The sequence below is a fragment of the Dipodomys merriami genome, unplaced genomic scaffold, assembly GCF_024711535.1.
Source record: "Dipodomys merriami isolate MVZ:Mamm:240054 unplaced genomic scaffold, mDipMer1.0.p SCAF_81, whole genome shotgun sequence".
Lineage (NCBI taxonomy): Eukaryota > Metazoa > Chordata > Mammalia > Rodentia > Heteromyidae > Dipodomys > Dipodomys merriami.
Genome location: NW_027206413.1, coordinates 2052264 through 2066436, shown reverse-complemented (window position 1 = coordinate 2066436; position 14173 = coordinate 2052264). Strand labels below are relative to the sequence as shown.

The window sequence follows — 14173 nt, the reverse complement described above, 5'->3', positions numbered from 1 at the left end:
AACAATTCAAACATCTGTGAGTCTTAGTAACCTAAGTTTTTCACAGCAAGGAATAGGAAGTGTTTTATTGTTAAAAAGCAATCTTGACCGTGACCTGTCTACAAGATCAGAAATAAGTATTGCTGAACCAAGAGACAAGATGTCAAAAGGTATTCCTAGCACACTAGCTCAGCTATCTGATCTCATCCAAAGTAACCAGTGATAGAAATGCTTTCTTTTGACATAAAATATTTGAAGAAATGAAAATGGAAGTAAAACATATTTAAAACACCTTACTCTGGCAGCGGAAGCAAAAGAATCGGGGCCATGAGCCGCATTTCTTATGCCATCTGCTCCGTAGAGAGCTCGGATGCTTCCTGGGGCATCTGCACGTGCCACCTCAGAGTTGGCAGGCCCAAGGAGTCTTTTCCACTCAGAGATAGCATCATCTCTTAAAACTTCCATGGCAATCACAGGCCCGCTTGTAATAAACTGGACCAGCTCACTACAAAACAGTAAAAGACTGATTTGCTTCTTTTCCTTTGGAAATGTTGCCTGGACATTTCTCTTGGCAGTGGTATATTTATATTTTATTTGAGTATTTTAACAGAGACATGAGTAGACTTTCAAAACTATTGGACATAGTAAAGTTTATATGATCAGTATAAGATTTTCAAAAATGTCTTACAGTGATCCAGTCCACTGCAAAAATTACTACAGAAGGAATGCCACATAGATAATGACTGAAGTAAAAACAATCACTGTGGTTTTAGAAAAAAAATAAAATATTTAATTGGCTTAAAATACATAACGAGGATTTCATAGTGTTCTGAAGAACAGGAAGATTTTCCTTTTATTTCCATATGGTTTATGACTTCAGTCAAGGGAAGATTTTATACTATACATTGTAGTAAGAGCATCTTGAAACATTTCCAGTAAGAATTTAATTAGTGCTTTTAATCTATAACTAGGATTCAAGGAATGACAAAGAACTTTCAACCAATAAGCACTGAACTGATTTAGTGACAGAGAAGGGCTATCAACAATCACTAAAGAAATAGCCATTTATTGGTAGAAAGGCGACTCTAGGTTATTACTATATTAAATTAGGGGCTCTTGATTAAAAATCCAAGACTGACTAATAGTTACCCAGAAAATAAAAAGCAAGAGCTTATGTTATTTTTCACTTCTACATGTGCACTGGTAGTAAGGGCATTTGCTGTGAAATAAGTGATATCATCCCCATATAATTAATGTTAATCAGCGATGGAGTGTCTTTAAAAGAAAGTCTACCCAGACTAAAGAGAGGGCAGGACCCGTCTGAAAAAATAGAGCTTGCTTCTGGTTCAAGATTGAAACATCAAGTGATGCACTATAAGATGTCTCTGTAATAAGATTACAGAGAAAAAGTTCTTTAAAAAGTTTTCTGTGCAGTTGCAAGTCATTAGTTTGGCCCTATTGACAGATTATTGTCAGGCAATAAAGTTCTGAATTATAAGGCTATAACTCCTTAGTTTTCTAGGATATCCTGCCTTAAATACCACTGTCCCCCAGAATAAGTACCTACCTATACAAGGGCCTTCCTTGGTGGTCTACATGAAAATCGCTTCCTTCTTTCCTATAAAATAATCATAATGACAATGGTTAAGAATCATGAAAGCAATGATTATTTTAGACTATATTAATAAAATAGAATAAAGATAAAATACAAAAATTTCTGTCTCATTTGTATGTGAATTAACATGATTTTTTTCACCAAATACCTCTTTCTGGTAAATAATTTACAAATATGAGTTATATCTATATTTTTTCTTCTTCTAGTTTATTTGGGATGTTACACTGAGAGATAATAGGTACATTATTTTTTTACATCTTATAAATAATTTTCTACAGCTATTATATAAAAACAAAGTTTCTCTACATGCTTATCTATGTACTACTACCTAGAAACATAAGAAACTATGTGACTTTGGTTAAATAGATAGGACTGGAGATTTAAAAAAAAAAAAACTGGACCACATGGTGCCCTTATTTCTGGTAAGCACCAGGGCTAAATGTCAAATCAACTGTAAGCATTCACAGCTCCTAGTCTAGCGTAAGTCACTGTCATTACACTTGAACTGCTCCATTATCTTTTTACCTTCCCCCAATCTCTGTCTCCTTCCCTTCTAGTTGTCACTGTTGCACACAGAGAGATTTCTCTAAAGCATTGCATCCTGTGTGTGAAATGCTTTGACTCCCTCTTGAGTCATATCTATTTTGAGATATAAAATTTAAATGAAGATAAGAAGCAGTATTTATTTTTCCACTTATACTATTTCATCCACTTATACTATTTTTCCACTTATACTATTTCATCCATTTCCTTTCTACCAGCATCTTCAATGCTCTAGAAACAAAACCTAATATTTGGCCAATATTTATTAAAACCCAAGTAAGTTGTATCAAAGAATAGAAAGTCATCTTCCAACTCAAAATTTTTTACTTTTTCTGCAGGTTTTTAACATAGGAGTTTTAACATAGGAGTTTAACTTCTTGGTTTTACTATCATTCTTAGCTTGACTGCAACAAAGGGAAGCTCAACACACTTGAATTTTTAAAAAAGGTGCTTCATATAAACGAGGCACCTTGATGTTTTTGTCTGGGATTGTTCAGCTTTGTTGGTGACACTGGATTTGAACTCGAGGCTTTCACTTGCCAGGCAGGTGGGCTATGTTTGGGTCATATCCCCAGGCCTTTTTAAATAATGGTTATTCTGTTTCAATAGGGACTCACTTTTTGCCAGAGCCCAGACCAGGACCAGGATCTGCCTATTTCACGCTTCTTATCATAGTCAGAATAACAGATATGCACTACCATGCCCAGCTTCTTCTCCTGAGATGGGAGTCGTGAGGACTTTCTGTCCAGGTTGGCCTACAACAGCAATCCTCCCAGCCCCAGGCTCCAACTGAGCTAGAGGACAGGCACATGCCATCACACCCACACTTAGTGATTGGCTGAGATGGGTCTTGTGAACTTCGTTTCCAGTCATATTAATGTATTCTTATTAGTTATTAATAGATTAAAACCTAATATTCTATTTGACATCAAGGAAAGAACATGGAACTAATCAGAATTCAGAGTTATGGTCACTAATTCTATTAATGCTAACAGGAATTCATTTTTCAAATTTATATTTCTACTAAAGAACTATAAAGAATTGAAGGATAATTCATGTTAAACTAATACTCTGAAAACTGTAAAGAAGATAAATTTTTTAAGCAAATCAGATGCTTTTCCTATGTCTATCTCACTTTTCTTAAAGAATTTAAATTGAAACTGGACAGTGGTGGCTCATGCCTGTAATCCTACCTACTCTGGAGGGGCTGAGATCTGAGAACTGAGGTTCAAAGCCAGCCCAGGCAGGAAAGTTTGTGAGACTCTTAATTGGAGAATTAACCACCAGAAAACTGCAAGTAGTGTTGTGGCTTGAAGCAGTAGAATGCTAGCCTTGAGCAAAAAGAACTCAGGGACAGTGACCAAGCCCCCAATATATCTGACAAAAAAAAATTTTTTTAAACAGAGTTCACAGCCATGTTAAGGATATTTAAACATCAATTATTTTTAAATAAGTTTTTTATTGTGAAAATACTGTTCAGAGGGGTTACAATCACATGAGCAAGATAATGAGTACATTTATTACCAAGCATTGTTGTCTCCTCCTTTGTTTTTTTCCTATCATCCCTTCTCTCCCCTCCACAACTACATCCCCCACCCCTACCTAAATTGTAAAGTTCATTTTTAGACAGAGCGTCTTGTGCATCTCATTGTTGCAATAGGTCAATCTGTATCCCTATTTAAACAATTTGTTTTTTCCCTTCTGCTCCCTAAATTATACCAACATCAAATGCAGTGAAAACAGGGGTTATACTGTGGGGGAGGGACATACAAACGTGGTACCTTAAAATATTAGAAACAATAGGAAGAAAGAAAAAACCGCTTTTAAAAATAATACTTTAACTAAGAGGGTCTTACCATATAGGCCCAGCTGCTCTCAAACTCACTATACTCCTGTCTACTTTACTATTTACTAAGAGGTTTTTCTTTTTCTTTTTTTCTTAGTTTTAAAAAGTGATGGAAAGAAATTTTTTAAGTGAATCAGACATTATATAACTGAAAATTATCAACAAATTACCTTGAAAGTTTCATCATTTTGAGTTTGGTTATAGTAAATCCAGCTTTATTTATCATTTCAATTATTTCTCCAGCCTTAGGTACTGCATCAGGTTTAATCAGGGCTAATGTTCTGTAAAATAATAATAGTAATAATAATAATGAATGTTTGAAAATAAAAAGTTCTACAGTTGGGGGCTGGGGGTTTAGCCCAGCGGAAGGGCACCCGTCCGGTGCGCGCAAAGCCTTGGGTTCGGTCCTCAGCCCTGGAAAAAAAAAGAAAAGAAAGAAAGAAAGAAAAAAAAAAGTTCTACAGTTTGTATTTAAAACTCCTGAGCACTGTAATTTCCTTAACAGAAATCCTAAAAGTCAAGAAAGTACAGAATGATATATTTCAAGTTCTAAAAGTAAATAACCTTTACCCTAAATTACTATATTCATCAGTTATATTTTAAAATTAATGAACAAGCTGGGCACTGATGGCTCACACCTGTAATCCTAGCTACTCAGGAGGCTGAGATCTGAGGATTACGGTTCAAAGCCAGCCCAGGCAGGAAAGTTCATGAGACTCTTCTCTCTAATAAACCATTCAGAAAACTGGAATTGGTGCTGTGGCTCAAGTGATAGAGCACTAGCCTTGAGTTGAAAAGCTGAGGGATGGCACTCAGGCCCAGAGTTCAAGTCCCACAACCAACAAAAAAAAAAATAATAATGGACAAATAAAGATGTTCTAAGAATAACATAAACTAATGCAGTGATGACCACTAATCCAAAACTGCACAAGCTACTTAAGTAATCCTACATACCAATGTATAAGAAAGGAAGTCACAATTATGAGGAGTCAAGAAAGAATAATGCAGAATAGATGAACATATGAGAAAAACAAAAGATTCAAACATGGCCAACTGAGTAAAACAGCAAATTCCTAAGAATAGGACGGGAGAAAGAAAAAAGAATAGTAATTAAATAATTCAAATTTAATAATTCAAACTATTTGAATCAGCCAGGAAAAAGAGCCAATGAAATTACACAAATCAGCAAACACCTCTCATTAATAACCTTAAATAACCTTAAAGTCTGAACTCTCCAATAAAAAGATGACAGTTAGATGACTGGATTGAAAACATGATTTATTTGTTGTCAACATGATACTCAACTCCCTGGCAAAGACACACAAAGACTGAAAGTGAAAAGTAGAAACTGAAAGCAGGGAGGAGAGACTATATCCATAAACAATGTAGAAAAAGTAGACTGAGTCGTAGCTTGAAAAGAGAAAGGAAGTTAGTAGGAATTAGTAAGGGAATAAAACACCAAGAACATAGAATGATGACAGACTTACATGCACCACTGACTGGAGTGCCGAATTTTATAAAGCAAATCCACTGTACATACAGGGACAGACAGACTGACACAAGAATAGTGGGGAACCCAAATTCTTAACTCTCATCAATAGATACATCATCCAGACAAAACAAACAACATAAGAAAAAAAGCAACAAAAAGACTACAAAGTTAAACCATTAAGCAAATGGACTTAACAACAATCTATAGAAAATTGCACCCAAAAGTAAATTTATAGAAAATTGTACCCATAAGCTTTGGAATACACATTCTCTTCTCAGCAACCACAGAATTTTCTCTAAGACTGTATTTTAGGCCATAAAGTATCTATTAACAAATACAAGAAAAAAATGAAATATTTTCTTGTGTATTAGAATACCATGATGGAAAAAATAAAATAAAAAGAGTAACAACCCAATACTTTAGAAATTACTTAATCATTCCTACTAAAGAACAAATCACATAATCTATTCCAAAATACTGTAAATGTATCATAACATGAAAATGACTTCATTGAAAATTGTCTACATTAGGAAAACAAAAGAAAAATACAAAATTAGCTTATATCTAGCCTCCAACATTCATTTAAGCATGAGGATTATGTAATTCTCTTACTTTTCTTTTCTACTGCCAAGTTGGCGAGATGTATATTGGTCCCCATAGTCAACCAACACCAGTTGTCGAGAAAACACATTCACTTTGTTGCCTATAAATAAATCTTCCACGTGTAGGTCATCATATTTAGTCCGCTTTAAAAAAGTGCGACGATTCTTTAGGTCATGCTAGAACAGAAAAAAAAAAAAACCACAATAAAAAACTTATCAATAAAGAATGCTAACTTTATGAGGTAGAAATAGTTCTTAATTCTGACTTTATCAAAATAGGCTCCATTCTGTTCATTTTTTGTTACCAATACAAATCATTATGTTTTGTGCATGTGCTAGGCCTCGGGCTTGAATTCAGGGTCTAGGTGTTTTATTGTTGTTGTTTGTTTTATTTTGCTCAAGACAAGCACTCTATCACTTAACCAAAGCTCTACTTCCAGTTTTTTGGTGGTTAATTGGAGATAGTTCTCACCAACTTTTCTACCCAGGCTGCTTTGAAGCAAAATCCTCAGAACTCAGCCTCCTGAATAGCAGGGGTTATAGGTGTGAGCCACTGATACCTAGCCATAACTTTTATATTATATATTTGTATCTGCTAATGTAACTTATTCATAATATAACTTTTTTATTAAAGTATATTGCTGACGCTGACTGTGGCTGGCTCATGGCAGTAACTGTAGCTATTCAGGAGGCCAGTTTCTAAAGACGGCAATTTGAAGCCAGCCTGGCAGAAAAGCCTAAGAGACTCTAACTAGGAAAATGCCAGTGTGGAGGTGTGACTCATAGTAGAGTACCAGACATGAGCAAGAAAGCCCAGCGAGAACTCAGGGCCCTGAGTTCCAGCCCCACTAGAAGCACAATTGTTTTTAACATTTAGAATGTAAAATATAACATAAAACAAATATTATATTAAAACATAAATAATAATATAAACATAATGACATATAAAACACCCCAAATAGAAAGATTTTTTTTATGGCCCAACTTTTTCAGTAAATAAAATCCCAGAGAAAAGAATCATTTGCCCAAATATCTGCTTTTATACACAGTCCAATACCAAGTAGAAAAACTTGCTAAAGTGTGACCAGGAAAGGACAAAAAGCTCAATGATCTTCAATTTGACTATTTATAGAGATGACAATTTTCAATAATGATGACATATATGATCATGATAACCTTTCTCTATCAATTATAACCTAATCCACAACAATAATTCCATTTTGGTTTATGCTACTGCCTTGATTATTGATATTATGGGCATTTACCACTATACCCTGCTCCACTTCAGTTTCCTAAATAACATCATTTCAATTTCTGATATTCAAAATATAGGCATAGCTCATACACCAATGGTTCATGTCTATAAGCATAGCTATTCAGGAGGCTGAGATCTGAAAATCATAGGTCAAATCTAGTATGGGCAGAATTCCAAGAGATTCTTACTTCTAATTAACCAGCAAAAATCAAAAGCTAGAGGCATGGTTCAAGTGGTAGAGCACTAGGTATGCATGAAAATGCCAAGCATGAGTGAAAGGTTCAGAGTTTAATAAGCCCCAGTATAATACACACACACACACACACACACACACATACACACACACACACATACATACATACATACATGACCACATACCTCACACACACACACACACACACACACACACACACACACACACACACACACACACACACACACACACACGGCATGGTGGTGCATGTCTACAATCTCAACACTTGAGAGGGTAAGGCAGGAGAAATGTAATCTCAAGGAAGCCTGAGATCTATAGTGAGACTCTGTCTACAAAAAAAAAAAAAAAGAACAAAAAAATCTTGTTTTGGTATCATAGTAAATACATCAAATTACAGTAGAATGTATCTTATAAACATGTTTTTAAAAACAGCTGTATAAAAGACAATTCTATTCCTGTCTTTGCCCCACCTTCTCCTTTTCCAATTTGAAGCAAAGAAGGTTCATTTACCATCTCAACAGACCCATCTGCTGGGTAAAAGAAAAGATCATAACGTCGGAGAAGTGAAGCATTTGGGTCATACCACTCTGCGATGAAGGCGAATCTCTCATTATGATTCTGTGAGGAAAAATAAAAAGATTTTTAACACTAACATATAAAGTATAAGCACACTTGTATAAGTCATACGAAATGAAAGAAAAGTTTCCAAGTATTTGCAACAAACAAATCTGCTACTACCTATCACATTGAACTACTTTGCTTTCCTCAGAAATTGTCTGCTAATTTCTTATTAATACTTTTAGATATTTCAAAGATGAGTTATAAAATCTTTAATATATTTCTGAAACATGCAATCAACAACACATCCTAAATCAACATTTTTTAGAACATGAGCTCCTGACTACTGAAAGAATTCAGTCTTCCTGAAGACAAATTTACATATAGACTACCACACAACCTAATGTGGGAAAAAATTCAGAGAGGTTCAATTGCAGTAAGTTTTTACGTGGTTTTTTTTTTTTGGTTTTGTTTTGTTTTTTTGGTCTGTCATGGGGCTTGAACTCTGGGCCTAGGCGCTGTCCCTGCACTCTTCAGCTCAAGGTGAGCGCTCTACTGGTTGAGCCACAGCGCCACTTCCAGCTTTTTTCTTTTTGCTTATGTGGTGCTGAGGAATCAAACCCAGGGCCTCAGGCATGCAAGGCAAGCGCTCTACCACTGAGCCACCTTCCCAGCCCCAAGTTTCCTGTCTTTGAACCGATCCTCAGATCTCAGCCTCCTGAGTAGCTAGGATTACAAGCCTGAGGCACTGGCCCCCGGCTCAATTGCAGTAAATTTTAACAATCTTAAACTTGAAGAATCTGGCAACATTTAGCTTTTGTCATTAAAATTATGAACTTCATGAAGGCAAATTCCTGAAAGGGGAAATGAAGAGGGAGCCAGGGAAATAGGAAATAAAATAACAAAAGACAAAACACCCTAAACCAAAGCAGAGAAGTTATCCCACATAATACAGACAAGCAAGGGGAGAGGCAAATCCACTAAGAACAAATCTACAGCCATGGTTTGGTTTAGAAACTAAAGAAAAATCATTCCAATTTTTAGAAAAGCCTACACTATATGCCTCAATATAAAGCTAATATATATGAGTGTCTACACTCTAAACTCAGGCTAGACTTTTCTTTAATATTAAGCTAAAATCAAAAACATCTGCTGTATCTGCAGAATGGTCTTGGAAATAAACATCTATTACTTACTCTCTTCTACATTCTATATGCTCAGTCTCTCCAACTGGAGAATGGAAAACATACCTGTTACAGCTGTAAAAATTAATGTGATTGCCTTGTAAAATTCACATAACACTTTTTATGCAACTATTGATCAAGATGCTCTGTCAAGCACTTTTATAATTTTTTTGTATTTTTCACTTCCATTTGATGGTATGCATTTTTATAACATCAACTTGTTTTGCAAAAGTTGTTTCATTTCACCTTCTAAAAATGAAAAATGCCATTTTAAATATGGTGTACAAAATAGTAGCCTACTCAGTGACACTCTGGTGTAAGTCATTTTATAGTAGGATTACTTTTTTTGGCGGGGGGAGGGGGGACTGGTGGTTGTGGGACTTGAACTCAAGGCGTGGGCACTGTCCCTGAGTTTTTTCACTCAAGGCTAGCCATCTATCACTTTGAGCCACAGCATCACTTTCAGTTTTCTGGTAATTAATTGGAGATAAGAGTCTCATAGTCTCATTCCCTGCCTGGGCTGGCTTTGAACCACTATCTTCAGATCTCAGCCTCTTACGTCACTAAGACTCCAGGTGTGAGCCACCAGCACCTGGCTAGTAGACCACTTTTTGAAAATAGTTTCATTACTATGCACAGGTGATTACATAACTTAGTTTATTCCATGCATTTTCAAATGTTTTCCTTTTCAATTTCCTTTCAATTTCTTTTCCAATTCCTTTAAAACAATAGCTAAAAAGCAATAGAAATGATGGGCTTCTTTGTACTATTTAAAAACCATATATGTACTATCAACAGGATAATGTCAGAATTTGTAGGTAATGCTAGAAGAAAACCTAAGATTTAGATAGATGATTTGGTCACATTCTGGACCTTATGACCATAGAAAAGGCACTCTACCACAAATGTGAGTGATTCAAGCATTCTGCCCACTGCCCACTGCCCATGCCTTCCCACCCTTCAAGCTACTTTGTTCAACTTCTTCTCTTATTATATCATCAAGTTCTTTTTTAAAGTCATCAATTTTGTGGCCTAGCTCCTACCAAAAATGTTAAAAGAATTAGCTATACTTATTGTGATTTTTGCATCACCCTTTGGCATCAATCTAATATTCCCAACCTATATTTAATTTTCATTTAGTTGACCCCAAAACATCTGACACTATAATCCATCCTACTTGGATCAATTGTCTCTTCGTTTCTTTGATAATATACTTATCCACTGTATTTCTCTTTTCTGGTTATTGTCTCTATCACAGTTATACACAAACTAGCTCATTGGTCACTCAAAATGGAGTTGGCTCTAGGTCCTTATCTAGAAACACATGTGAATAGGTCACACTTGCTGATAAGAGTAACTACTATACTTCCAGGAATTTTTTCATCCAGTTTTTACATCACTGGTAGATGAAAATACTACACAGGGGGGCTGGGAAGGTGGCTCAGTGGTAGAGCGCTTGTCTTGCATGCCTGAGGCCCTGTGTTCGATTCCTCAGCACCACATAAGCAAAAAGAAAAAAGCTGGAAGTGGCGCTGTGGCTCAAGTGGTAGAGCGCTGGCCTTGAGCTGAAGAGCTGAGGGACAGTGCCCAGGCCCAGAGTTCAGGCTCCACGACCGGACCCTCCTCCCCCCCAAAAAAAAGAAAAAAGAAAGAAAGAAAGAAAAATACTACACAGTGGAAATTAGCAAATGCTACAGTTCGGAATTTTCTCATCCCAACTCAATTCCCAGGGCAGAGTGAGAATCCGTTTTCATCTTTACATCTCATTCTTCCCCAGTCCCTTCTATTTCACTTCAAAGCATTTGTCCAATCTCCCTACTTCTATTTCCACTACTACCATCCGAATCTACTTGGTAGACTCTTAGATTTCATAGATTTCTCTGTGGAACTAGCTTTCTAGCTAGTTCATTTCTCTATTGAATTAGCCATAGCTCTCTAATTTGTTTTACTGAAGCTAGCTACCTGCCCTCTCACCAATTCAGATGCCCAAATTGATACTATTTAAAATCCAAATCTGATCCTGCAACCTGAAACATCTCACTGCCCCTCAGATAACGGATATCTTTAATATATGGCCTGTAAAAACTCATACGATCTGATCTTTCCAATCAATCTTGCTTTCTCCCACATCATTTTTTCTTCTCTTCAAGGGCTCAATTTCCTAGACTAGATGGAGAACTTTTTTCTGTTCTTTTATGTGTGTCTAATTTCTACTTATTCTTCTGACTCAATTCAAATATCTTCATGAAGAAAAACCTATTCTGACTCAAAGACTGGACCAAGTTAAATGCTGTGAGCCATAATGGAACATTCAATTCATTGTCTTTATCACCATTGTTATGAATTTTACATTGTGATTGTATTTTGGCAATGGTTGATAATATTTCTTCCCATTTGATTGTTTAAGTCTCATGCTCAAATTTTGTTCACAATTAAATTCCTACTGCCTAGAACATCAAAGATACTAATCAGTGAAAATGTTGGTACTACCCTTCTCAATTTCCAATACATTCACAGCATTTCTCAGTTTAAAACAAAAATTTAGCTGCTGGTGGTGACTTACACCTATAATACTAGCTGCTCAGGGGCTAAGGAGGTGGCCGAGGGGGACTGAGGTTCAAAGCCAGCTTGGACACAAAAGTCTGCGAGACTCCCATCTCCTAAATAGCCAGCAAAAGCCAAGCTGGAGGTGTGGGTAGAGGCGAGCCAAGGAAGCACACCCTGATATCAGCCTTTCAAAAACAGTTTACTTTAGAACAATTTCAAAAATAAACATTATCCAGACTTCTCACGTATACCACACTCAGCTTTCCCTATTATTAACATGTTATGGTTTTATACTTGATTTGTTACAATGACTGAACCAATGTTGATACACTATTACTAACTGTATGAGTTTCCTACTTGTTATATTCAAATGATACTTTGGGATTAATAATTTTAGCTGAAATTTTTGGGCTTAATAATTTAACTAAAATTTCCTACTACATGCGTAAGTATGCTATTGAACTTTATTTTTATACCTGTAGTCAGTGATGACTTAAATAAGTTCATTTTTTAATTTAAAATTTTGATATCTGTATTTTTTACTTTTTAAATTATCTTTAGGTCCCTATACAGAAGAGTTGCCACTTAACATAGCAGTTTATGAATATAATACATCTTGATCAATGTCCTCCCTTTCAACATTCTCACCTCCCTTCCCAACCAACCCTTTCCTCACTTTTCCTGTTGTTGTATGGTATACATTGTATTCTGGACTACATTCTTCCCAAGTTCATTGTAGATGATCATTCTTTTCTAACCTTTGGTCCCACCCCTCTCTGACAAGACTTTAATACACACTCCTCCAATTGTTCTTTGTCTAGTTTGAGACACAACTGGAAAACTGGCATTTAAAACAGTTAATGATATGACCTGTAAGAGTCATAGTAGCTGTACCTGTTAAATTTCCCAGAAATAATATTTCTATTTTAACAATGAGCTTCATGGTTTATAACCATTTAAATAATGTGGTATTCATATACTCAGAAGTATTGAAGTGTCTTTACTCACTCTGAAATGTGTGTGTTTACATTGAGAGAGAGAGAGAGAGAGAGAGAGAGAGAGAGAGAGAGAGAGAGAGAGAGAGAGAGAGAGAGAGAGGAGAGAAAAAAATTCTTTTTTGAGGGGGTCCAGTCATGAGGCCTGAACTCTGGGCCTGGGCGCTGTCCTTCAGCTCTTCAGCTCAAGGCTAGCACTCTACCACTTGAGCCACAGCACCACTTCCGGCTTTTTTCTTTTTGCTTATGTGGTGCTGAGGAATCAAACCCAGGGCCTCAGGCATGCAAGGCAAGCGCTCTACCACTGAGCCACCTTCCCAGCTCGAGAAAAAAATTCTTACAAGAATAGTCTCGCTCAATAGTAAACAAACATTCTTCATAAAATATATTCAAAATTCACGTAAGCTATAAGATAGATAATTTTAAGGATATTTTAGCCACTGTTGGAAATTCAGGTGAAATAGTATCTGAAAAATAACCACAGCTTTGGAGAGCAGACCCGCACTACAGCCCTCTCATGTTAGTGTTGCACGGGTGGGGACCTACGGCCCACAGGAAAACCATCTGGCACGTATCTTGTTTTCCTCTCCTTGGCTGCACACAGTCATATGCCTGTATTGATCATTTTGAATGTCCCACAAATAACATTATAATATCCAAATAGCTCTTGACAGAACAAAGGATTTCCTACCCCTGGAAGTAATGGTCAACTTGATAATGGGTCATGTAAACCAATTACCTTTTCTGTGCACATGTATTTCCTTTTTTACTGTAAGAGTGGCATCGTAAGTGGGGTGATGAGTACATTTCTTGTCAAACATTGCTACCTCTTCCCTTTTTTCTCCCACTTCCCTCCCATCCCCACTCCCCTCCCCCTCCAAGTTGTACAGTTCATTTCCAACACAGTGTCTGGTGAGTATCGCTGTTGCACTGGTTCACCCTTTCTCTCACCATTTTGTTATTCTCCTTCCCTTCCCTAAATCAGATAAACATATATACAAGACACAGGGTACCAAAATCAAAAACAGTGACAACAGGAGATAAAACAAAGGGAAAAAAATGAAAGAAAAAAAAATAACTTCAGGGGTGGGAAGTTGGCTCAGTGGTAGAGCACTTGCCTTGCATGCTTGAGGCCGTGGGTTCAATTCCTCAGCACCACATAAGCAAAAAGAAAAAAGCCGGAAGTGGCACTGTGGCTCAAGTAGTAGAGCGCTAGCCTTGAGCTGAAGAGCTTGAGGGACAGCATCCAGACCATGACTGGACATCCCCCCCCCAAAAAAAAGATATATTTAAAAAAATAACTTCACACAGTACATTGAAAAACAAAAACAAAGAAACAAAAT

The 14173-nt window shown here is 36.5% G+C and overlaps 1 protein-coding gene across 5 annotated transcripts in view; it reads right to left on the bottom strand.

Annotated features, from left to right (window-relative positions):
- LOC138819687 (nucleoside diphosphate kinase homolog 7) overlaps positions 1 to 14173 on the bottom strand; it is a 101364-nt gene that overhangs the window by 58617 nt on the left and 28574 nt on the right. For 3 of the 5 annotated variants that reach the window (XM_070011188.1, XM_070011190.1, XM_070011186.1), the window contains 5 exons: positions 8057 to 8164; positions 6088 to 6254; positions 4154 to 4264; positions 1547 to 1597; positions 277 to 484 (listed from right to left, as the gene is read on the bottom strand). In XM_070011188.1, the coding sequence (XP_069867289.1) occupies positions 277 to 484; positions 1547 to 1597; positions 4154 to 4264; positions 6088 to 6254; positions 8057 to 8059 (540 nt within the window). In that variant the 5' untranslated portion in view covers positions 8060 to 8164. Of the gene's footprint in view, positions 1 to 276; positions 485 to 1546; positions 1598 to 4153; positions 4265 to 6087; positions 6255 to 8016; positions 8165 to 9354; positions 9502 to 14173 lie in introns of those variants that run through there. The other 2 variants (XM_070011189.1, XM_070011187.1) reach the window with 2 other exon arrangements.